The sequence below is a fragment of the Lathyrus oleraceus genome, chromosome 4, assembly GCF_024323335.1.
Source record: "Lathyrus oleraceus cultivar Zhongwan6 chromosome 4, CAAS_Psat_ZW6_1.0, whole genome shotgun sequence".
NCBI lineage: Eukaryota > Viridiplantae > Streptophyta > Magnoliopsida > Fabales > Fabaceae > Lathyrus > Lathyrus oleraceus.
In genome coordinates this window covers 376,565,044-376,592,217 of record NC_066582.1, presented here as the reverse complement: position 1 = coordinate 376,592,217, position 27,174 = coordinate 376,565,044, and the positions used below count along the sequence as shown (strand labels likewise).

General features: G+C 36.2%; 1 protein-coding gene and 1 long non-coding RNA gene across 3 annotated transcripts; both read right to left on the bottom strand.

Annotated features, from left to right (window-relative positions):
• Positions 1 to 5,921: 5,921 nt before the first annotated feature.
• On the bottom strand, positions 5,922 to 6,752 carry LOC127135568 (agamous-like MADS-box protein AGL29). The gene has a single exon (XM_051062232.1). The coding sequence runs from the start codon at positions 6,689 to 6,691 to the stop codon at positions 6,164 to 6,166; it is 528 nt and encodes a 175-aa protein (XP_050918189.1). The 5' UTR covers positions 6,692 to 6,752; the 3' UTR covers positions 5,922 to 6,163.
• A 4,434-nt stretch (positions 6,753 to 11,186) lies between these two features.
• LOC127075530 (uncharacterized) lies at positions 11,187 to 13,200 on the bottom strand. Of its 2 annotated transcripts, none has more exons than XR_007786560.1 (3): positions 12,773 to 13,200; positions 12,214 to 12,308; positions 11,187 to 11,496 (listed from the first exon to the last, which is right to left on the bottom strand). It is a non-coding gene; the product is annotated as an uncharacterized LOC127075530 (long non-coding RNA). The 2 variants fall into 2 exon arrangements; XR_007786561.1 differs by having other exon boundaries at positions 12,214 to 12,299.
• Positions 13,201 to 27,174: the final 13,974 nt, after the last annotated feature.

Below are 27,174 nucleotides of genomic sequence, written 5' to 3'. Positions count from 1 at the left end.
TGATGGGATTGCATTCAATGTTCACATTCACATCACGCTTTTGAAAAACCAAAGCGGAACATGCCAACCGACGTATGGATAAAATTCCTTTGAGGCCGACCATTATTACTAAAAGACTCCTGCGACATCAAACATGCCCGACGAGTCTTTGGGGAAACTGTTATGTGTCATCCAAAGACTTGGTACTGACCACTTAGCACCGACTAGAGGCCTAATAGCACGAGACCCATTTCCAAGCCTACTCCACTACGCCCAAGGTATAAATACCTTTGTAAAGGGTTCTAAGGTACACATTATCTAATCTCCACTTTCACTACCTTCAATATTGAACCCTAAACTGACTTGAGTGTTTGAGTGTTAACCATACAGGTCTCCCCTAGGTCCATCGTATCAGAGATGACAAAACCATTAGTAGCATCAACATTGATACCCTGGTTCAAGAATCACCATGATCGCAACCTATGACTCACGGTGTCACAACAACAAATTGAAACAGAAGCTCCGTTCTACCATAGTTTCCACAATCATCACATTTCTGGCTCCGTAATAGAACAATAACCTTGCTTTAAAAATTAATATCTCAAAGAATTTTGATTCTCTTGACTAGGTCTTCTTGTTGTAGGTCCTAAAGAGATTTGGCTTTTGTAACACTTTTTGTTCCTGGATCAACTCCATCCTTAGGTTTGCAAAAAATCCTATTTCTTTCAATGACAAGACAAATGGATTCTTTCATTTTGTGTGTATGTGTGTGTGTGTGTGGGGGGGGGGACAAGGTGATCCTTTATCTCCTATCCTTTTTTGTATTGCAGAAGAATCTTTTAGCATGAGTATCGCTAACCTGGTTTTACACAAGTAGTTAAGCCTCATAACATGTCATAGGGACTTCGTTGTTCCCTCTCACTGCCTCTATGCGGATGATGCCATGGTTTAATGCAGAGGTATCAAATCTTCAATTACTGCCTTGATTCAGGTTTTCTCCAACTATGTTAAGGATTTTGGCCAGGTTGTTAGTCCTTCAAAGTCTACAATTTTTCTCTAGTTGTCTTTCTTATTCTAGGCTCAAACAGGTTTCCACTTTGCTTGGATTCAAGATTAGCTCCCTCCCTTTCATTTACTTAGGTGTTCCAATCTTCAAAGGGAATCCTAAATCTATCTTCCTCAGGATGATTGTAGATAGAACCAAATCTAAGATTTCCAATTGGAAAGCCTATTTTCTTAGTTTTGCAGGTCCCTCGGCTGATAAAATCCACCATTCATCTAATTCTTGTGCATTGTTTGGATGTCTACTCTCGGCATGATTCTTTTCTTAAAGAATTGGACATATTCGTCAAGAACTTCTTGTAGTATGGTAATATGGAGAAAACTAAGTTAGTTACATTTGCCTAGATTAAGGTATGCAATCCCACTTCTCAAGGTGGCTTGTGCCTGATATCTCAGTGGTGCTTAATGTTGCTTCCAACTTGAAATCATGTTGGGATGTGCTTAACACTAAAGAGGGTTGGGCATTGCTTCTCTTCTTAAATAATTAGACAGGTTCATCAAGAACTTCTTGTGGTATGATAAATATGGAGAAAACTAAGTTAGTTACATTTTCCTAGATTAATGTGTGCAATCCTACTTCTCAAGGTGGCTTGTACCTGAGATCATAGTGGTGCTTAATGTTGCTTCCAACTTGAAATTATGTTGGGATATGCTTAACTCTAAATATAATTGGGCCTTGCTTCTAAAAAGCAGAGTGATCAAGGTTGGCTCTCCCATTTCCTATCATCTATCTTTTTCCATCTGGTACAGTATCAAGCATGAATACATTTCAGTTATTTCCAATTCCAAATTCCTAACTAAAAATGGCTTGCACACTAACTTCTGGTTTAATAACTAGTGTGCCCCACCTCTCATCTCCACAATTCAGTTCTTCCTTTAATTGGTGTAAACACTTTGGTTTCCAACTTCCTCCGTGATGACATTTGGTCCTTCCCCAACTATGTCTAGCTCTCATTCCTTACCTACCTTTACTTGTCAAACAAGTTATCCTCCCTCTAGATTTAGTTGATGATTCTATTGCTCGGATCCCCTTAAGTTCTAGTTGTATTAACCTCAAATATGTTGTAGCCTCTAAATCAAAAACATATCATATGTTTACCTAGCCCAAACATTTATGGAATTTAGATATCCCACTCGTACGGACTGCAAGTGTTAGGACAATGTGAATGATCATCGATTTAACAACTAGGCTGAATGTTTACATAAACTCCGAACCAAGGCATTGGCTAAACCCTTTGGTGACTAACTGATCCTTGTAATGATCAATCGACCCATCCAGATTTCGTTTGATTCGAAATACCCATTTCCAGCCAATCAAATTTTGAGCAGAGGGCAGAATGACAAGATCCCAAGTGTTGTTATGGTGCAAGGCGTCAAATTCAGCTTGGATGGTTGCGCACCAATGAGGGTCACGAAGAGTCTAGGTGATGGTGTTGGGTTCGATGCGGAGGGCTTGGACATGGAGGTTAAACTTTTGAGGGGTTTGATAATGTTGCTTTTAGACTGGGAGATGATCCCACTTCCATTGGTTTTCTATCTCCCATTTGGATTAACAACTGACTGGGATGGTGGGGCAATGAGTTGTGGGGATGATTGTGAGGTTGGAGGAGGATGTTTAGTGGGATTTGTATGTTTGTTTTAGGATTGGGCCGGATTTGGGATTGGGTGATGGATGGAGTGGAAGAGGCAGCAAGTGAAGCTTATGGTGGGTTCATAGTGGTAGTCACCGTGGGTTGGTTTATGGGTTGTAAAATGGAGAGTTGAAGTGGGAATATTTGTTTCTCTACACTTGGACTAGCGTGAGTTAATAAGGAGCTGATCGAGAATTCATATTCGACAAACATCACATGGCGAAAGGTGTAGATCCTTCCTATTGTGGGCTCGAGACATAGATATGCATGTTGATCAGCTGAGTAACCTACAAAAATTTACATAGCATACTTTGGCGCAAGTTTATGGTTAGCATATGGTTTATTTAAGGGAAAACACAAACATCCAAAACACTCTCTTATGATAATCCAGACTAATGTTGAGCAATTTGGAATGGGGTGATTGGTACCCAAAAATTGGAGTTGGGAGGCGATTTATAAGATAGGATGCGGTAGTTATGACGTGAGGCCAATAGGTGAGGGGAAATTCCGAGTGGTAAAGAAGAGAGAGAGACCGGTTTGGACGATGTGACGATTCTGGAATTCTAAAATTCTATTGTGTTCAGGTGTATGGGATGGGGTGGGGTAATGTAATGACTTATACCATGAATGCTTAAAAAGGAGGAAGACTAATATATTCGCCACCATTATCTGTGTAAAATATTTTTATTTTTTTGTGATAGCATTCTCCAACAAGCGATTTAAATTGGGGAAATATAGTTTGCACATCAGATTTGTGTTTCATTGGATAAAGTCAAATATAGCGAGTGAAATGATCAACAAACATGCAATAGTAGCGAAGACCATTGAATTGATAAAACAGGAGAAACCCATACATCATAAAAAATAATTTCCAATGGATAAAAAGATTTAAGAGTAGATTCATGGAATGGAAGTTTATGACTTGTGCTAATTTGGCATGAGTTGAAATCTGATTGCTGAAATTTATTTAAGCCTAAAGAAAAATGTTGCTGAACAAATTTGAAGATAAAAGATGAAGGGTGCCCAAGCCTATGGTGCCATGATGTAGAGGAGTCCGTGCAGACGGTGTGGACGAATGGTGAGGTGGAGGGCCAGAGATAGAGTCCATTCACACTTGAGCCTTTATGGGTTGTTTGGTTTGTCTGCAAGTCCTTCACATAAAAAAGTGTGGCTAAAACAACAACATAGTTAGTTAGTTTGGTAAGTTTATAGACATATTTGATTTTCTATTTCATGGAAGGAACACACAAAGCATTAGACATGGATAAACTATTAAGTAAAATGTTTCAAAATGAGTGATGTTTAAACCTGAGTTGTTACTCATAAACAGTGAGTCAAGATCAGTGTACGGGTGATGAAGTGCCAAATTATCAAGATCATTGGTTACGTGATACGTTGATCCACTATCAACCAGAAAATCAGTCTGAGATGGGCCAAAAGATGCACTATTGCCCTAAATCTGTCCAGGGTAAGCTGGAGAGCTAAATGGGGTGGCAGGACACCAGGATGTTGCTGCTTGAAGGTGTGGTAATGATATAGAACATGGCCTTTGACGTTGCACCACTGATAGCGTCCGAGAAACAGTTTGTGATCGCTAGGGCGTTGAGTTGACTGTGCATGAAATCTCCTTGATCGATATTTATCATTGTAGTTAGGCTGAGCCTGAGCATTCAAGACTGACATAGGAGTAGGAGTCTGTCTCTGAGTAGCAACAATGGAGAGTTCCTGAATGAGAAGCTTCTCGAGGAGGTCATCAAAAATAATTAGGGTGTCCTTTGCATTCATGCCATCAATAACTCTAAATCATAATCTTTAAATTAAATTTAATCTAATAATTAACATTTCTATTAAATTATAATTAACACTTATATTTAATTAACCATTCGATTAATTCTAAATTAAAGATTATGATTTGAAGTAAACTATAAAAACGTATTCCTATAATAAGATGAACCATTCCTCTCTCTCTATATATATATATATTAAAATTAAATTTATGCCAAAAAACATTATTAATAGTTTCAAATGTTGACAGAATTGGAAAAGCGGACTGTCCGACACTCTTGTTCCAATCTGGTCACTCTTATACTAATATGAAGCTCCCTTATAATAAAAGAAAAATTGAAAGAAATAAATGGCTACACCACAGGAAAAAAAACAAATATAGCCATTACACCAAAATTTGGTACTCTTTATATACTTATATTTTAAAAAATCAGTTATTTGATTTGATAAAGTACCCAAACTTGATAGATTTTCGTATATAGGTGTAGATTAAAAGAAGAGTGATATTGATCCTAATTTAGAATAAATGGGTGAAATTTCACATTTTAAAAAAAATAAGAAATAAAGTTATTATTAATCAAAATAATATTAATAATTATCTCCAAAAAAAATTCAAACTATATTCTTTTTTAAGTTACAAAGTTAGACTTCATTCTCTTGGATCTTAAATATAAATAAAAGTTAAATAAATTTAATTTAAATTTAGATAAATACAATTAATTTTTATTTTTTATATTTAAGATAGATGGGATATATATTTATATATAATTTAAAGTACAACTTTTTATTTTAAAGAAGTCTGATTCCTTATTTAGCATATAATATTTTCATTTTCTTATTATAAGTTATTTGAATATTTTTACATGTATTAAATAATATAATATTTTATATGAAAAAGTGTAATATGAAGGATTTTATAAAATTGTAATTGATTAATAATATGACAAAAAAATTTAATAATATTATAAAAAACAAAAAAATAATAAATATTTTAAAAAAAATTATTAATGATTTATTAATATTATAAAAAAATGTATAATTTGATGTAATAATCTTTTCTAAAATAACTTATAATAAAAAACTGAGAGAGGAATATATTTAAAAAGAGAATTCTTATTAATGAGTTTCACAGCTTAATAATACCATGGCATGTACTCTCTTTGTTCCTTTTGAGGAAAATATTTGTTTATCTATTTGTCGTTTCAAAATTCAATATATTATCAATTTTTTTATACATTTCTAGAAGGACTTATCACAAAAAAAATCTTAAAGATTTATTACATAGAGAGATACATAGTATAAAATAATAAATATTATAGAACATTGAAAAGTAATTCAATAAAAAATAATAATATTCATTAATTTTATTGCCACATAGTTTTTTGTTTTTTCTATAGTATTTATTTATATTATTTTGTATCTGAATAATAAATCTAATTAAAACAAAATAACCAAGAAAAGTAATAAAACAAGAGAAATATTATTCATAATATTTATAATTTTTTATTCATACATGATTATTTTTTTCTTTTTCCTGAAATTTTTAGAAATTCAATGCACACAGACTTTATTCATTACTCATACTATTTTTTAAGCTGTTGATTTATAAATATGTTTTACATTAACATAATAGAAAAAAAATACTTCTAACCAAAATTAAACTGTAAATCAACAACTCCCATTTATTAAACCGGACTAATAGTAAACTAAAACATTAATGTTTTCTTTTCTTTTCCTTCATTTTTAACTCCAATAACCGGTTCTTTTGCCAGAAGGATCATAGATTGCGATATATCAAACTCACAAATACGTGATTTCACTATATCCGTAAACTCTACAAATGAATCTTTCAATTCCTTGAGTTGAGTGAAATTTTCAGCTTTATGTTTATTTAGAATCTCATCATGGACCTTAGCTTCATTTTCAGCCACATTTATTTGTGTCTTCAAGTCATCAAGTTGTTGATTGAGATCTTCCATGATAGAAGAGTTTCCTAGAACATCACTTCGATTGGGTTCTTTTTGAAAAAACTTGGACGCAATAGCATCAACACTTGGGTGCCCAAAAGAGTAAGGTTTATTCCCAGGCGATAGCACAACAATAGCAATTTGTGCGCCGCATAAGATAGCAAGCTCGTTTGCTTTTTTGAATAAACCTGTTCGACGCTTTGAGAATGTGACTTGCCTTGCAGCCGAGTCTTTCACTCTCGCAATCTCAATTTTGCGACGACCCATAATTTTTCATTCACTCCACACTATTTACTACTAAAAAAGAGAGAGAGAAAATAAAAGACTATTATTGTTAAAGATTGTAGTCATATTGATCCTCTATACCCCTATTTATATTCATAGAATGAGAGAGGTTCATTGTTTCTAATATTGTATTAAAAATATTTTTTAAAATAAATTTATCAAAGTTTTATATTTTTATCTTTTTTCAAAAAAATTCTTAAATATTAAATGTTTTAGGATTTTAATTTATTAAATTTTTTATTTCAAATCTGCTCATAATAAGTGTAGGACTTTTTTTTCTTTTCAAATAAACAATAGTAGGAATTTTCTTAAGTATAATTTTTTGGTTTACAAACCTGTAAGATAATTTTTTTTGTTCCTCTTATAATGTGAAAATTCTATGTTTATGGTCTTTGGGTGCATTATTTGCTGACTAATTTATTTATGTGTCATTTATTTTTTTTATTTTATTTTTAAATTCATGTGGATTTTATTTTATTTTTTAAAATTAATTTTAATTTTTTAAAACAATTTTTATTTTTATTTTTAAAAAAATAGAATTTTTTAATATATTTTTTTAATTTTTTCCATTTATATTTTATGAGTGACGAATTTTCTCCCACCCTCACAACATTCCCCACGCCTATTTCCCTTCCTCTTCCTCCATGGAATTCACCCCTAGATAACCCTAATAACCTCCATGATAAACTCCGCTCGGGGCGCGGTTGAGAGCGACAAATGTTGATTATTTGTTTGTTGTTTTTGGTTGGATGACGATTTTTTTCAGTGAAGCAACCTTCTTCCAAGTTGGAACTCTTAGGACTTATTTCGCTTCCTATTAGTTTTGCTTTGTTTGAACCGCTTATGGAAGAATCCTACAGATGAATGCATTGTCTTATGAAAATGTTGAAATGAGATATCATTGTGGTGAATGAATTGGTGGGTATGTATGAGAAAGTTAGGAGAATGGAGGATGCATGCCATATGTTCGATGGAATGGTTGTGAGAAGTGTTTCGTCAGAATTATGCAGCATCTTTGCGTGCGTGTATGTGTATTTTTACTGTTGTTGTTCTGATTTTATTTAGTATTGGAGTGGCTTGTTGATCCAGGTATCTATCAGAATTACTTTGAATGTTTTGGATATTGGAGAAGTATCAGATAGACATAAATTTTTATTTTTTCCGCAAGTATAATATAGTGCATGTAAGTTGCATTCTACTATGAAGCTCTGGCTGTTGTGATCTCAGAGTACTGGAGTAGTTAATTGGCAAATAGATAACATTTTGCAGTGATTTTCATCTGATTTGGCTTAAGTGGTTAAAGTTGACAGTAACAACTTTTGTTTTTAGGGCTTAGATTATTTTGTATATTTTTAGCTGGCAATTAATTGACCATGAAATGATGTTCCTAAAGAAGCTTTTCCTTGCTCATATGTTTCAACTAATGGAAATTGATAGCGTAATAGGGAGTGAATATGTGACATTAGTTATCAATTTTGGGTGAAGTTGGTTATCTAGTGTATATGTTAGCTAGTGTTGTGAATCATGGATTGCATAAAATAAAACTTTACTAAATAGCTCTATTTGACAACATTGACGTTAACTTGTTATGTCCTCACCCTGTCTTTCCATTTTTATTTATAGAAATGTGGCTTTCGATGATGAGAAACTTTCCACTAGCAAGCCAGGAAGCTTCTGGAGCATTAGAAGTCTACCATGTTAAACTGAAAGCCAAACTTTTTAATGATTCACATCTGGGAGTGCTGCAAAGAGTAGGTTGGTTGTGTTAGAAGTAATTCATATTCAGTAGTAGTAGTAGTAGTATTAGTTTTGTTAAGCTTAACCAAGCTAGTGTAGGTTATCATTTTGCCTACGTGGCATTATTATTGTGTATATAAACAAGTGTAGCTGTCAACAGTTGTGTGTACAGTGAGTGCACATAACCATTTTGTAAGAGTAGTAGAAGTTTGTTATTCTCTCTCTTCTCTCTCTTCTTCGATCTTTATCTTTTTCACCTTGTGCATCAACAATCAGTATCTAGAGCTTCGGTTCAGATCCACAAGGAAACACGGGGAAATATGAGTGAACGGTGAAACGTTGTGTGATTGATTTCGTTTCTTGAGTTTGTGTTGAATTTTTTATCGGAATTATAACAGAAACATATTTTTTGATTATGCGAGATTGGGAAACACTAGTGTTTGGTGAGATCTGAGTGAATTGCACAAAGTTGAAGATGAACGGAAACGGTAATCTATGTACTAAGCTTCTAGTGTTCGATGAAAATAACTGGAGTCGGTGGATGATTCAGATGCGCGTGTTGTTTGGAGCTCAAGATGTTTTTGATCTTGTCAACGACAATTACGTTCCAGTTGCACTTCCGACAAATGCATCAGATGTGCAGAGGAATGCTCAGCATGATCTGAGGAAGAAGGATCAGAAGACGTTGTTCTACATCCACCAGTGTGTGGATGCGAATGTGTTTGAGAAGATCACTGATTCGACAACGACGAAGGCTGCGTGGGACACACCGATACGATGCTACAACGGTGATGCATCAAGGAAGAAGGTGAAGCTTTAGTCTCTATGTAAGCAGTATGAGAATCTCATCATGAAGAACAATGAGAACATACCTAACTACATCTCCAAAGTGATTTTGATCACAAATGAGATGAAGTCGTATGGAGAAACTCTCTCTGATGAAAGGATCATTGAGAAGGTACTTAGATATCTTACTCCTCAGTTTGATTATATTATGGTAGCAATTGAATATTCTAAGGATCTTAGCACCATGAGAATTGAAAAGCTGCGAAGCAATCTAGAGGCACAAGAGTTGTGTCTGTATAAGAGAAACTCTGAAATGGAGGTAGAGCAACAGGCTCTGAAAGCAACTTCTGGTAAGAAATATCAGAAGAAGTCTTTGTCAGAAGTCAGGAAGAGATCTGATGGTGTTCATAAGTCAGAAACCTCAACTTCTAAAAGGTAGAAGAGTGCTCAAAAGGGGAAGGAGAAGTATGATAAGAGGAAGGTCCAATGCTACTGGTGTAAGAAGTTTGGCCACTTCGCTGCTGATCGTTAGTCAAGCAAGGAAAAGAGTCAGAAGAAGCAAACGTAGCCAGAGTAGATTCTGATGATGAATCTGTATTATTAATGGCTTTTGGATATGATGATGCGTATTCGGCGAACAGGTGGTATATGGACACTAACTAATCAAATCATCTTACTGAAAATAAGAAATGGCTGGTTGACTTTGAATCTAGAAAGAGGACAAAGATCAGATGTGATGATAATAAATACCTCAATGCTGAAGGTATGGGAAATGTCAGAGTAGTTCTTGCCATGCCCTAAAATTTTCCCTTCCCTTTTCACTTTTCATTTGATTTTTGGCTTGAGATTCCTCTGCCCCCATTCATGCCAAATACACTTGCATCATTCATTCATATTAGTACTTTCAAACAATTATCATAGACTCAAAGTTTGTGGTTATTTATACCTAACAAAAACTAGGATTTTATTGAGAATCAAGCCCTAGGAATGTGGAAAGCCCATCATTTGGAATCAAGGGGTGAAACCCTAATTCCTTGTTACTTGGGACCTTGATTCATGAAGATTGAAATCATGGTATTCACCTATGCACAAAGCCCTAGTTCTTGGTATTTGGTACTCATGGATCATGTGGTTTTCCTTATGAGCTTGGACTTGATCATGAAAACCTAATCTTGGGGCCATTTGTTAGAGATTTGATTGTGGAGCCCACTGCTTGGTTTGAGGTCTTTAGTTAGGTAGTTTGCATCTGGGAACCCTAATTATAGATGCTTGACATGTGTGGATAAGGTGGTTTGTCTATTGATCTTGTGATTGACTAAAACCCTAGTTTATTAGAGTGTGGTTCTTGATCATTATGTTATGCATCATCAATCATTTGACTAAAACCCTAGTTTATTAGAGTGTGGTTCTTGTGATTGACTAAAACCCTAGTTTATTGGAGTGTGGTTCTTGGGAATCATTCAACAAGTTGACCATTGGATTTACATGCCTGCATGCTTGACTATTCATCTAATCCAAGGCCTTGTTCAAAGCTTTCATCCAAGTCATGTTGCATTTTATTTACCATCATAGTCCATTGATCCATGCTTTTTAGTTCATTGGCTCATAATCTATCATACACTCCTAGTCCATTGATTTCATGTTTCATAGTGCATTTTTGGTCAATTGGTTCATGGTTCATTATGCATCCTTAGTCTATTAATCTTTGATTCAAGGTGCATTTGTAGTTCACTTATTATTGATTCATAGCACTTATGCCTAGTCCATTGGTTCATGTGTCATCATACATTCATAGTCTTTTGGTTCAAGTGTTCTAGTTCTCATTCTTAGTCTATTAGTCCATTCAAAGATCATATTTCTTTCATGGCAAGATTGATTCAAACATGGATTTTTGGAGGGAAAATAATAACTTGAAAAATAAGGCATTGTTTTTAGAATCCAAAAGACCATTCCATTCAAAAAGTGTCCATTCATTCATACAATGTCATTTACAAATGGTTCATATAAGAAAATTACAAATAAATCAAGTTTGACCTACAATTTACTTTTGATCAACTATTGACTTTTTGGTCAACCAGTTGATCAAAGTCAACTTACCTATTCCAATGACCTAACCCTAATTTCTACTTGAAGTCCATATCCTTTCCAATCTTCCCATTTGATTCCATGTCCAATTTTCTTCATGAACAAGTAATCATCTTTTGCACCAAGCCTTGTTTGCCATCAAATTGCCATGCCTTGAAGCCATGACCACATACCAAGTCCTAGCCATGCATCCATTCAATCAACAAACATGCATTACATATTCATGATTCTAGGCATATGCAAACATACATCATCCAACATTGATTAACAAGCATGCATTTGCAAACAAGTATCCAAGGCTTAGAAACATGAATCAAACACAAACATTAAGTGAAAACAGACCTATTCCATGGCATGCCCTGCTGCAGCCTGATGCAATGCATAATCCTAACCTAACATGATGCATTCTAATACTTATAACCATTCATAAGCAACCGACATTGAAACCAAAACAAGCAATGGAAGTTCAATTGAGGAGGCATATACATTCATTCAGCAGGTTGTAACAACTAATATCAACATGAAGCATTGCATACAAAGCCATATAGCATCCAGGTTACAACCTTCCATTTGCTACCTAACCTAACATAGTGACTAGCAGCATTTAACATCACAACTATCCACTAACAGTCTCATGAGCAGTTATGAGTTTCAACAAAAACTGGAAGAGGAAACCATGCATCACAGACTTGCAGTAGGAATGCAACAATGCTCATCCATTAAATTGCTCCTAACACCTAACCATTCAACAAGCCATTAACTTGCATATGAGTTACAACTAAACATGCAAATGGAAATTTCAATAACTAATCAAAACCTGTAATTAACAGTTTGTCATCATAACTGTGCACAACCAAAATCCTACAACATAACTTGAAATTTCAGAGCTAACAGACCTGCAGTTAGAAAGCATTTACATGCATTGGCAGGTCATTCATGTTGATACATAGCTCAACTTCACCAAAGTTGATAAACATGTAACCTGCAATAACTAGTCATAACAAATTGAGTAACTAAAATTAACATCTATTTAACTAACTAACTAACACAAACTAATTCTAACAGATTTACAAATCCCCTAACTAACTAACTAACATTTGAGATAACTGATTTTTTAACAGAGATCCTAACTTCCAGCTAATTGTAACTGAGAGAGATTTAACAAGGTTAATCTCTGTTAAATCGAAACTCTATATAATCAGACCAAACATTCACATTTGGAAGGATCACAAATTTTCACTCATTTTCACATTCATCTTCATTTTTCCAGATTTTCACTCACAAACTCTCGCACTTCGATTCTCTCTCATTTGCACTCAATCACCATAATCAAACTCACATCCTCTTAATTCTCACAAGAATTATCATGCATCAAGCATAGAAGAAGAGAAGAGAATCAGAGAAGAGAAGAGGTAGAAGAAAGTAAGAGGAAGAAAAGTAGATAAGGACTTGTACCTGAAGCCTTCTTCATCAACGCCTGCATATTTGCTCCGAGCTCAAACTCCCTTATCTAGAAAGGTGAGTATTGATTCTTCACCTTTAATCATCATTCTTGTTACCAGTATGTAGAAGAGAGACCGAGGAATCAAAGCCCTAACTTTAAGGACTTTGATTCCTTTGATTAGGCGTTTAATTTAAAATTCTTTGTTTAGGGTTCATACGAAATTCTACTCGATTCAGGGAGTTTATGAGGATTTGATTGGAATTAGTTTCAAATATGGATGAAGCTCACTAAGAGGTTTCGATTGGCATAGGTTTTTGTGAGTTTAGTTCTCCTTCGCTGTCAGTAGTAAGCTCAGAAACGACGAAGATACTCGTGTTAAGTGATGAGCATGTTTGGTTTGAGCTGAGCACATTGGACATGTGAACCACATGCATAATTGTTGGAATCTGAGTTCACTCTCCCTCACATTTCCGGATGGGCCTCTTTGTTCCCCTTAGGCCCAATAACTTACTTCTTGTACATTGCTTTTGTCCCTGAACTCCCCTTGTTCCAAGCTGAAAGGTTAATGGGCCTACCTTTGGGCCTTGCGCCCCAATATGTTTTACATCCTATTTGGCAGCAACACCCCCCCCCCCAATTTCCATTTTCTTATATTTTTGCTTTTTACCTTTTTTCTATTACATTTTTAGCATGTGTTTTATTTTGATAAAATAAGTAGAAAAATAAATAATTGATTTTAGTTCATATTTTTTTAGAATAGTAAGAGGTTGTTAGAATTGTTTTTTATTGTTAGAATTAATTCATTGTTATCACCATTAATCATGTTACCATGTTGATTAGAATATTGATTCTTTGTTAGAATTAATTCTTGTTAGTTAATTGATAACCAATGTGTAGCGGTAAATTCATGACAACTGAGTTATTGGTTAACTCAACGTCAATAAAACCAGAGTCGCCACCGCACTTTTATTATTTCCAAAGAAAAATGGAGAAAGTACGACAAAGCCCAAAGATAAGAAGTTTTCAGATCAAAACTAATAAAATGTCAGAGATTACAGGTAAGGGGGTTGGTTACATAGAGGGAGGGTATTAACACCCAAAGTGTCCTAGGTACTCCTAGGGAGCCCTTTTTGTGTGTACTTGTTTTGGTTGAAAAGATGTTTGTTTTAAAAAAAATAGAATGATGGGATGAGAAAAGAATTCATTATTTGCATTTTGTGTGTTGATAAGACTTTTGGTCTTATGCCTACCTACCAACATAAATGAGGGATCAAAACCTCGTAGTTCATGATAAAAATTTCAAAGATGGGTGGATTGATTTTAACAAAAGCTTAAAGATATTTTGTTATCAATAGGAGAATACTCAAACAAACATCCACCGATAATGAAGGCTTTACAACATCTTAGAAGGAGGGCTCCAACTCGGATTAAATTAACAAGTATGCCTCTAACCCCTAGTAAATGGAAAGTCTTACACTCAACATATCATGGAATGGGAGAATTACATCTCAACCAAGGATAACTCAAATCTAAATGCTTTTTTTTTAAAAAGTTTAAAAGGAAAAAGGCATCAAGTGGCCACTGATTAGATGAGGTTGTTAGTTCTTTTTGGTCTTTTTGAAAATAAAGTCAATATGATTAAGTCTTCTTACAAGTTTGATTAAGAAAATAGTTTGAAAATTAATGACATAAGGCCAAGGTTTCTACTCATTAAAACAAGTCTAAGTTGAAAAAAATAAGCAAAGAATTTTTGAAAATGAGAGGGAGATTTTGAAATTAAAGAAAAAGGATGTGGAGATGAAGAGGCTATCTTAGACAAGATTAAAAGGTTTTGAGTTGAAAAGATCTAACCCATGGGAAGCATCCACAAGACATAAGTGTCATATAGAAACCCATTTCCTTTGGATTGTCAAGCAAACAATAAAGCCATAATCATCCAAGAAATTAATAAGAAACCCAATGGTATCAAATAAAGATAACCAATTATCCAAGCTAGCACTCTAAAGCAAGGAATCTTCAATATCCTTTATGTGTATCAGATGAAAAAATCCCTTGAAACATACTCAAAGAGAAAATATCAAATGATAACAATAAGATCAAAATAACAATTTAGATAAAGAGAAAAAATGTATTAGATAAACCCAAGGGAATCTCTCAAGCTTGTGTTAGATGAATGGCATTGGCCATGTTTTTTTGGTCTCAAATTAATAGCATTGGCCCAGTTTTTCTTCCATAGATCAGGAATATTGCCTACTCTAAGTCCATAGGTCCAAATCAAGTCACATACAAAGACCCAACAGTCCACCAATGTGTTTTTTAGTGTTTTTGTTTTTATTAAGTGTTTTAAGGTCCTAAGACCATAAACAATATATGATCACAAGCACAAATATATCCCAAGCACAAAATATAATGGCTCAAGTGAGCAAAAATGAAAATAATTGAAGCATAAACATAGGCCCAAGTGGGCAAAGAGAAAATGACCGAAGCATAAATTTTTTGCATGAATGTAACTGACAAGGAATGATAAAGTGCAAGAATTTAAATTGCATTAAAGTAAATGACAAGAAGATTAAATGTTAGTTGTCAAGTTAGTATGTTAATTGGTGCCTTGAGGCAAATTTAACGTTATGTTAAGCAATTATAAGTAGGCTTATGTAGAAGCCATACCTATCTGAGGCCGGTCAATAATAATATTGGTATTAATGCATGCTAGAGACAAGGTATCCAAGACCAAACTCCTAAATCATACCACACACAAAAACAAGAGGGGATGAGCCTATCTCAATCAAGCTTATGTTGATTCATCTGACACAAGGTCATTGACGAGTCAACTAACTAATGATCCATGAGAAGTCATTAGCCAAGAGATGATTGGGGAATAAATGAGATGAAAATGGAGAGATGAAATGAACGGGATCCCAAATTGGTCAAGGGATGAACCTTAGTTGATCAATACCATTCATTCATCTTGAGGGATGAAGTTTTAAACTTCATCAACCTCCTAAATTCAATGGTATTGACCAAGTCAAGGTCCAATTCAACCAAGACCAAGGCCAAACAAAAGTAAGGTCAACATAAAGTTAATACAAAAGCTCACCAAAGCATTAAATCAATTAAACCATTTTTAAAACATTTAAAAATGAAGAAAAACAAGTTTTCAAAGATCAAAAACATAAAACCCCTTCAAAACACCAAAGAAATGGCCAAGGGATTTATCATAGGTCAAGTAAGGCCAAAGGACCATTGACAATTTTTTTGGCATTTTTCAAAAGTCAAAAGTTATTAAAAACTAATTAAAACAAGTTAAAAATCACAAAATTCACCAAAAATATCAAACTTAATCCAAAAATTAGTTTTAAATCACAAATGGAAAAAAGAAAATATTTGTGAGTTTTTGGTGTTGGTCCCATAATTTTTGGATCAAAAATGAATTTATGGTGAAGTTTAAAAGAAAAAGCTATTTAAAAAAATCAATTTAGAAAAATAAAATAAAATGGAAAAACCGGAGCCATCAAATCTCCTTCATTAATTGAGGTGACAAATCTAAAAGTTTAAAATACGCGTTCCACATATGCCTTTAGTCAACGCACCACACACATGGTAATCATAAACAAAGGCCCAAATTAAAAGATGGAAGAGATATTCAAGGGTGAGGATCATGCCACGCCACCACCGAAGCCCTAGCTCCAATCATCTTCTCCGGTGAGGGTCATCGGACTGTCAAGATCAAACTTGTCAAGAAATGGATGGATCTAACATCATTTTAAAGGAAAAATTGCAAGGATCGCGAATATGACCTCCATTTGTTCCATCTCTCACTCTATAATTAGAAAATTGAAGATCAAATTGGAGGTGTTCAACCTGAGTTGCTTCAAATCACGCTCAAAATAACTCAGTTATGTTGCCTACATTAGTATGACTTCATCCAACACAAAATTCAGTTCAGATCTAGAGTATGGAGGAAGAATCGAAGAGATAAAGTTTTGAGAAATTCACCTTCTGTGAGAAGCTTCTGAGCTTGGTTCTTGATGCAATGCTTCGTGCTTTCTCTTCCTCTTGCTTGCAGAACCTTAATGGAGTGGAAAAGGGAACGGGCCTTTGGAGTTTTTGTACACAAACTTGAGTTGAACAAAAACTTGATTTCTTAAGAAATCCTCAAAGAATTCTATGGTCTGAGGTTATGGCAATGGCTAGCAAAGCTTGGGCAGTGTTCTCTTCAATTCTGAGCAAATGATCTTTGATTTATAGGCCAAGCAAAATGATATGTGCACCTTTCCAAATTTGAATCAAAATGAGTAATTCTTGGTGCATGGGTTCATGGGTGATTGTACAGGCCCAATTGATGATTGGAATCCACTCTAAATCATGCAAGGGTGTTGCTGAAGTCATCATACAAGGCCATGCAAAGTTGTGCATTGTTTGTAGTTCAAAACTTGCCAAAACAAGCCATGGACAGAACTCATGCGCAAGTCCCTCATTTCGCATCCAAATGATGTGATCTTGGACTCTTTGGAAAGATATAATCATAAGGAACAACTATGATGTTGGTACCTTTTCAATTTGAATCTTCGAAAATGGGGAAAACTGGCCTTAAATATGGAGGTATCAAACATACTTAGAAATTTTTCTACGTTATAAGCCAAATGACCTCTCTTTCCACCTTGAATAACTTTTGATGGGAGCTTCAAAGGAACTTGTATCCTTATACAAAGTTGTAGATATTTCAATTATATTAAATTTGACCATAAATTTTCACCATTTGGAGTTTGGATGATGGAATTATGGATTTTAAAAGTTGAGGAAATTTGCTTGTTCAATGATGAGGAGCAAAATGAACCTATAATGTTTCCTCGTGGTACATGACTTTGAGAGTAGAATTTGATCTTTCTAAAATAAGAAAAGTTTAATAATACATATTAAAATTAATCATGAAACTTGGATCATATTCATATCATATAAAATGAGGAAGTTATGGCTCTTGGAAGTTGACCTTCTATCTAGGGCACAAACAAAATGACCTATAATTGTTCACCATAAAAATTGACTTTCCAAGCAAAATTAGATCTTGAAGTCAACATTAAAGATGTTTGGAATGTCATAAAGAGTAACTTTTATCTAATAAAAATTTTCATATGACAATAAATGTAGGAGATAGGGTCTAGGAAACCCTAGATTTGACTAGTTGACTTTTCTTGTCAACTTCCTTGAATCAACTTACATACTTGAAGTTCCTTTTCTCTTAGGGGATCATGGAGGATCATATATGCTTATTATGATGTAAAATGACATATAACTTGATATCTTTGACCAATTATTGAAGAAACTTGTTGAGGAAGGCACACAAGATACCCAAATGAATTAGGGATTCTTTGACAAACAAGCTTCAAACTCTTGATGAACTCTTGATCAAAATGACAAATAAAGAACATGGGGATCCATATATGATGTCTATAAATAATATGGATATTTTCTTGCTTGATCTCTTGCATTGAGGGTCTCAAACCCTAGTTGTGGGCTTGGTGGCGCACAGATGGACACACATACACTACCTACAAAAGAAACAAAGCTATACTAGACATATTTTTGTATTTTGGTTAGTAAAAAAAGAAAATAAAGTATGATAAAATCATATGTGCTTGGTGATCTCTCTCAATGTAAACCCAATGAACGATAGGTGAGGATAATACCAAGGTGTGATCCCAATGCCAATGCAAAGCTATGAGATGGCATGAGCGATCTTAGGGGTCAAAATTAGGGTCTTACAGCTGCCCCTATTTAAGGTCATTCTATCCGGAGTTGTGAAGGTTAAAATATTCATATCAACGTGGTATAATGGACTTAAATATTAACAACAAGAAATAAATTTTGGTCCCTAAGAGACCTCATGATGCATATGATATGAATGCAAAAAATAATCTTCGTGGGGGATATATTTCCACAAAGGAAAAGAATCCAGAAGAAACTGAAAGTCTACAGGAGCACAATGTATTCCATAAGGAAAACTCACTAAGGCGACAGAGACTCTAGGGATAATAAGCTATGCGTAGACCATGCTACGACTTAAAACTTGTTGGAGACACGAGGGAATTTCCATGAAAATAAATCAATGGAAAGACTCGAACTGGAGAATAATCTGCACGTATCGGGATACCACCGACATAGTAGGAAACTATCCACTAGGGATAAGTGTGAATTGGATTATCAACTACCTTTTACGGAGGTAAACTAAGGATAAAAAACTCAAAACAACAAAGTGCCCAAAAAAGGGACAACATGAAGTATTATCTACTACCATGCTTAACTGGTAAATAAAGGATATTCAAACAAAAGAAATATCCACTACCATGCTTAACTGGTAAATGAAGGATAATCAAATAGCAAAAGTGAATTAGAACAACGCCAAAACACTTAAAATATCTGCTAGGGAACGACGTAAATCAGCACGATACTGGAATACCCATATGTTCAAAAGGAAGTTCGATTCCACAAGGAGATACGAATCCAGACTCAACTGGAGAAGTCAAAATTCAACATAGGAGTAAAAGAGATATATTATCTACTACCTGTTATTGGGTAGCTTAAAAAGGAAGATAATACACTCAGGCAGAGGAACATCCACTACCAGTTACTGGGCAACATATCAAGGATGACTCGCCGAGGAAAAGGAGGAAGAATCACCAACTACTAGTTACTAGGCAGCTTAACAAGGTAATCAACCACAGGGAAGAGTTATATTACTAGTTACTGGAAAATATACTCAAAAGGGAGGAATATCCATGACCGGTTACTGGGTAAGGATAGTCTACTGGGGAAATGAAAAAGTAGGATTTATAACTACCAGTTACTGGGTATAAGACCAAAGAGCAAGATTTACAACTACCAGTTATTGGGTAGAAGACTAAAAAGCAGGATTTACAACTACCAGTTACTGGGTAGAAGACCAAAGAGCAGGATTTACAACTATCAGTTACTGGGTAGAAGACCAAAAAGCAGAATTTACAACTACCGATTACTGGGTAAAAGACCAAAAAGTAGGATTTACAATTGCCAGTTACTAGGTAGAAGAACAAAGAGCAAATTTACAACTACTAGTTACTGGGTAGAAGACCAAAGAGCAGGATTTACAACTACCAGTTACTGGGTAGAAGACCAAAGAGAGAATATCCGTTACCAGTTATTGGGTAACATATCAAGGATAAACTGTCGGGGAAAAAATTAAATGAGAAGTTTTGTTAACTACCAGTTACTGGGTAGATAACAGCAAAACGACCAGCTGGAAAAAAAAGGATAAACAATTACCAATTATTGGGTAATTGAGCAATGATAATCTACTGGCAAAAAGAAAAGATAACTCGTTGAGGAAACGAAAGTAAATTCGTTGGGGAAATCAAAGAAGTAAATTACCTTCTACCGGTTACTGGGTAGACTAACACAAGTAAAGTAATCAACATCAAGAAGGATATTACTAGTTACTGGGTAATAAACTCTCGGATGACCAAAAGATCTATCTAGGTAAGAACTAGAAAGAAACAGTCAAACAAGACTCAATCCAAGGGGAATGGTTCCATCCAGATAATGAACTAGGGAGGAAACAAAAATAATAATCATCCACGAGGAAATAACTCAGTGGGGAAGAAGAAAGGATAAACTCTTCCTACTTAAGGGGATGACACTCTACATTGAAGAAGGACAGACACACCACATCTTCCTGGGGAAATGATATCACCAAAGTAGGGGATCATAAAAACCAGGTCAATGCGTAAATCAACAATGAAATATCTGATGCTATGCTTATGCATGTATATGCATGGGTATGCATATGATTGAAATTCTGGCGTAGTCAGTATTCAGATGTTCTACTTCAAGTCACGACATCTGATCTAACATTGTACCTATTACAGCAAGACAGTTATTACACTCTGTACTAATGTGCACCTTTTCACAGTGTCACGACCTCTCCTTCTATGTCATCTTAGAAAGGAGGGACACCTAGTTATGTGCACCTTATCATTCACTTATGTTGTTTTCCTACACAGATATCAGCAAGATGTCTCAATCCTGTTTTGGACATTATCTGTTACATTGTTCCAGTTTGTTGGTCATGTACTTGTATTTCCTCAATTAAAGGTTGTAACAAGTTAAACTAATCTCCACTTATTAAGGAGCTAACAAATAGATTATTTGCCAGGTTCATTAATTGTAGCTTAGTTGTTAGTTTCCTAGATTTTAGATCAGCTGGTGGATTCCTGAAGAATAGCTTGAGAAAAATCCTGAAACAGAAAAACTAACCATCCAACAATTTAGTATATGCAGTCAGGAGTGAATGTCACAACATTCCGTTTGACATCCAAGTCCAGAACCATATGCTAAGTCTGCTTGGTTCCTGAAAGCAGACTGTGCTAAATTTGCTGTACTGTAAAAGACCATCCAGTCTCTACTTCAGTATCAGCTTACAGGAAGAACTGTCAAGACATCCAGTTTGACAGTTTCACAATGATCCTTTTGGCCAGGTCTGGTGTGCTTTTGAACTCCAGACTTCACTACATACTGAACTGAATTCATCAGCTTATTAAACAGTATATGCTGTTGTTGATGAATGTCAAAACATTCTGATTGACATTCCAACAGAAGGCCATGTATCAGGTCTGCTATTATCTTGATGAACAGACTGGAATACATGCTTAGTTATGGCAGACATGATTATATCATACAGAAGGAAAACAAACACAGGAAATTGTTAACCCAGTTCAGTCCAACATGACCTACATCTGGGGGCTACCAAGCCAGGAAGAAGATCCACTATTAGTAGTATCAATTCAGAGTTAAACTCACCCGTTTACAACTCATCACTTAATCCCTACCCAATGCAATCTATACCTAGGAACTCCTAGATAGAAACCTCCAGTTTCCATTCCTATCACTACAAATACAATGTAATGTGCAAACACCTTGAACTTGCTTCACAGCTTCATTCAAGAACATAATCACTCTTGCCTACAGGCTTTGAGTAACACACACTCTCAGGTTTACCACTGAGAAACACATGGTAACCTTCCCACAGATTGGGAGGTTTACCTTACACACACCCCTAAAAATTCATTCTAAGAGGCTTACAAAAACTAGATTACAATCAGCTATTTATAACCTAATCACCCAACTGGATTTGGGCCTTCAGAAAATTGCAGCAGACTTGTTCTTTGCTGTTGCAATTTCAGCAGAAAAATTCTGCTACAAACAAGGTCTTCAAGTTCCTAAACTCTCTCCATATATATCTCCATGTTTAGAGCCTATATATATTCTGATTTAGTCTTCAAGACCTCCACATGGGAGTTAGGATATTCACCAGATATCCTTGCTGATCCCATGACATATACTGAATTAATTAATTCAGTTTCCTACACATGTGCGATGTCACAGATCTGATGTCGTGACATCGTACATGACATGTTGGTCCAGATGTTGAATTTCTTCAACCCAACATATTAAAACAACAGAGATGATTACATTATTTGTTTTCTAAAATTAATGCCAATCCTAAGGAATCAACAATCTCCCCCTTTGGCAAATTTTAGCTAAAACAAATAAACAATACACTGGACAAAACATCCCAATTTGGGAATGCTCTTCATCTCCGTCATTGGCTCCACCACCACAAACACCAAAGTTGGTGTACATGGGGAAGAAGAGGGACAGTACTCAGTTGTACCAGAACCCTTCCCCTCAACCGGAGAGCTTCCAGAAGAATATGTAATGCTGAGTACATAGACAATGTAACTCAGATCACAAGGCACAACTGTCTTCTTAACTCAGATCACAAGACACAAGTGGAAACCCCAGTTGGTGGATTTTGTGCCTGATGCCAACGTCTGTTTGCTGCCACATCCACAGTTGGCTTGCTTCTGGTACATTCTCAACCCCAGGACTATATTTCTCTCCCCCTTTTTAGCTAAACATTTGTAAAGGCACCCTTCACAAAACCAGATCCAGGCGCAGCTTGCCCAAACCTTAACATACCCCATGATTCTGAGAATGGAGTGTTTTTCTTGTGAGAGGAAGAGGGCTATTGCATCCTTTAAATAGTCCAGCCCGTGCCTAGGAATTTCCGGTAGAAATAAATGCTTGGTCAAGATGCATTTATTTTTGCTGAGAAACAGTCAGAGAATCACCAACAAAATCTCAGACTATCTTTGAATACCTTTTATAGCTCTTGACTGTTTCTTTTCCAAAACAGCCGTTCCAGTGCATGGAGACCTCTGTCATACCTCCAGTAGATACTTGACACCTAGCACTGCTACAGCCAACTTTTCATACTTCAGTTGATGGTTACTCCCCCTGTACCACACAGCTGTAGCCAACAGGCTTATTCTGGTTTATCAGACTTAGCCACATCACCCTTATAATTCCTAATGACTTTAAAATTCAGAAGGAATTAACAGCAATGTCCAGGGCAATGTCATGACATCCGGTCAGACATTCTTCTGCTCACTCAGCCTTGACATACATCACAGCATCCTGATAACTACCTAGTCATCTGAGAACACATAGACCACAAGCTTGGTGATTGCTTGCAGCACAAAGGCACAACTCCCCCTGTCATGGGCAACCTACTCTCTTGGAGGTCACACATGATCATATCCAACATCCCAAGGTTGGACCTTCACCTACTTCCTGATTCAAAGAGATTCCAGACCACTTGATGAAAGGAAAACATAAGACACATCTTCATGTCTTCAAGAGCGCACCCTCTGTCCAACCCTCTTGGCTGAACACATCCACACTCTGTGTCACTTTCTCTTCTAACCAGAACAGAAGATCACTTCACAAGATGTTTTAACATCAGCTGGGACTTCCTTCACAACATCACAAGGAGCACTATCTGATAGACTTCAGCTATTACTGAGTCCTCAGCTTGGGCCAGAGGAACCCAGACATACATTGGGATATATACACTCTCATCCCACTACCAGAGACAGTCTTCCATAGATAGCTCAGAACTTCTACCACAAGCTCCAAGAGATGAATAGAGAACACCTCCTTTTGTCTTCAACTTAATACTTTTCAGTTCAAAAGTAATTTGTCTCAGACTTTCCTCAAGAATAATCAGCTGCCTTATGTTGATTACCTTGATTCTTCGAACTCACTTCTGAGATAGACCAACTGCCACTGGTTGATTACCTCCTTCATGAATTCTCATATGAAAAGGTCAAATGCTGCTTTTTGACCTCCCCAAGTTTATCAGACTTCTCCCAAAGATATTCTGACCTTCCAAGTGAGACTTGGACTTCAAGCTTTTTGAAGTATCCAATCTACAACCCTGTAGACCTTTCTATCTCAAGTTGATGTGCCACTTCACCAACTCAGAATCTGATGTTGAACCAAATGTCACAACATTGTGTTTTGACATCCAGCTGTTGAATTCAGCTCCTTCTTCTGCCACTTGAAAGAACTTCCTCCCTTCACAGAACAAGAGTTCAATGTTCTCATAGACTTGATTGTGGAACCAAGTTTGAGTAAACAACCTCCATCCTGCAGGTTTGCAGTTAAGTCATCCAAGCTTACACCTTGATGAATCCCTGCTTCTTCTCCAAAGACATCAGACACTCTGATGTATGAGTCTTCAGAAGGACCAGTTAGAAACTAACCCTTCAGCTCTACCAAGGATTCCACATCCTAAGGCAAGGCTGTTTCCATGATGTCAAGACTGCTGCCACTTGTTCTTGACTTCACAGTGTGCATAAGCTAATGCACTTCCTTACCTAGATCAGAAATAAACTGATCCAAGTAACCACCATCAAGACTATGATGTCTTCTTCTTCTTGTACATACCAAGGCTGAACATGTTTCTTGCCAGGAAACCTTTTCAGAGATCATATGCTTTTGCTGCCACCAAAGAGATAGATCATAAGCCAATGTACTGTCCTTCCTGTGATTCTGCACAGGGTCTTGAAGAAGTGATGTTCCAACATCTTTAAGAACATCAGTTATCTTGAGCTCCAAGGATAATCAATTAAACACTTGCACTTGGCACAAGTAGACATTGATCTTAAATCCTTTCCCAATCATCCCTTCAGATACTTCCACCATAAGAATACTTTGAAAATACTCTTCTTGTGTCAACATCTTCTGCTTGCAAGTACATTAATAGTCTTGAGACTCTTTCCAGATTAGATTCACCCTAAGGAATGAGAGAGATGAATCCTTCCTTGCAAATGTGTCACACATCAACCAGAACCCATGTGACACAGGTCAACCGCCAACCTGACCCTAGGCTGACCAAACGTGAGGAGGTTAACCAAAAATCCTCCTCAAATTAACAATCATGGAAACTCCACACCAATATCCATGCATTGTACACAAATGTCTCAACACGACATCCACCATCCCTTACCAGTGGCAACTAACTCCTCCAATCACACCAATCAGACTTCAGCTGACCATAAGTACTAGTGAGACAAACATCACCAGTCAATAGTAGATATGCATTGCCAGAGCATATTACCTCAACCAACCTCTGAATCTTCATATTCTCACTCCTAGTAAGAACTGCCACTTCTGAACGTGGTGTTTGAATACCAAGATTCATGGTTATAACCCCCTTAAATGATATCACAGTCGGGTTACCCCATTATTGACTGCCAACATCCAGGAGACTTGTCTTCCAACACACCATAGTACTTCAGGGAACAACTATCCAACCCTGATCAAACTGCAGGGAGAAGCCTAACAGCAGGAGATTGCACAATGTCACATCTCAACCAGCTCAACTTCTAGGGATGACCTTCTTGAGCACACACCCAGTTGACCCTGCTCTTGTCAACTTAGCACACACAGATGTCTCCTCTTCCAGGTCAGGAGTAGGTTCCAAACAGAATTATCCCATTGTTTGGACCCTAAAAACATCTGCTCTTCAACCAGTAGCTGCATACTTGTTGAACAACATGTTCTAACATCACATAGAACATTGGTTCCACCTCCTTAGAACAAACCTTCCTTGAAGGTCTTCAAGGTCTTCATATACACTACTCAAGAGAGTAAGAGAATCAGTGATTAAGTGACTCTTACCATCCTGAAGTGAGAACGTCATGATGAGTGGACTTGAGGGGACTCAAGTATCTTTGACATCTTCAGTAGATTATGATGAGATCTTGAACACAGCAGCCTTTCATCCACATGAGGGGAAACTACATCAGAGTTTGAGTTTTGCCATGTATTATGCAGCGGAAATCATAATACACCTCAACCTATGAACACACACTTCACCAGATTGGCCTCCAAGACCATACCAGGTTTGAATGTGTTTTAGTACTGGCACAGCTGTCCCACACACAGGCCAATAGCCAATCTCCAGAGACAGGTACACACCATTCCTGTCATGAACAGTCCATCCACCTACTTCAAGGGACCATTCAGGGAATTCCAGAACCTTACACAGGTTCCAGCATCAGTACTAACATAACTCCTTGCCAGCTACCATAAGGTATCACCCATGGATCTCATCCAGAGACAGAACAGGATGCCTGCTCTGATACCAATTGAAATTCTGGCGTAGTCAGTATTCAGATGTTCTACTTCAAGTCACGACATCTGATCTAACATTGTACCTATTACAGCAAGACAGTTATTACACTCTGTACTAATGTGCACCTTTTCACAGTGTCACGACCTCTCCTTCTATGTCATCCTAGAAAGGAGGGACACCTAGTTATGTGCACCTTATCATTCACTTATGTTGTTTTCCTACACATATATCAGCAAGATGTCTCAATCCTGTTTTGGACATTATCTGTTACATTGTTCCAGTTTGTTGGTCATGTACTTGTATTTCCTCAATTAAAGGTTGTAACAAGTTAAACTAATCTCCACTTATTAAGGAGCTAACAAATAGATTATTTGCCAGGTTCATTAATTGTAGCTTAGTTGTTAGTTTCCTAGATTTTAGATCAGCTGGTGGATTCCTGAAGAATAGCTTGAGAAAAATCCTGAAACAGAAAAACTAACCATCCAACAATTTAGTATATGCAGTCAGGAGTGAATGTCACAACATTCCGTTTGACATCCAAGTCCAGAACCATATGCTAAGTCTGCTTGGTTCCTGAAAGCAGACTGTGCTAAATTTGCTGTACTGTAAAAGACCATCCAGTCTCTACTTCAGTATCAGCTTACAGGAAGAACTGTCAAGACATCCAGTTTGACAGTTTCACAATGATCCTTTTGGCCAGGTCTGGTGTGCTTTTGAACTCCAGACTTCACTACATACTGAACTGAATTCATCAGCTTATTAAACAGTATATGCTGTTGTTGATGAATGTCAAAACATTCTGATTGACATTCCAACAGAAGGCCATGTATCAGGTCTGCTATTATCTTGATGAACAGACTGGAATACATGCTTAGTTATGGCAGACATGATTAT

Excerpts from the sequence above, each read along its gene's own strand:
- LOC127135568 (XM_051062232.1), bottom strand. The coding sequence starts at position 6,691 with ATGGGTCGTCGCAAAATTGAGATTGCGAGAGTGAAAGACTCGGCTGCA.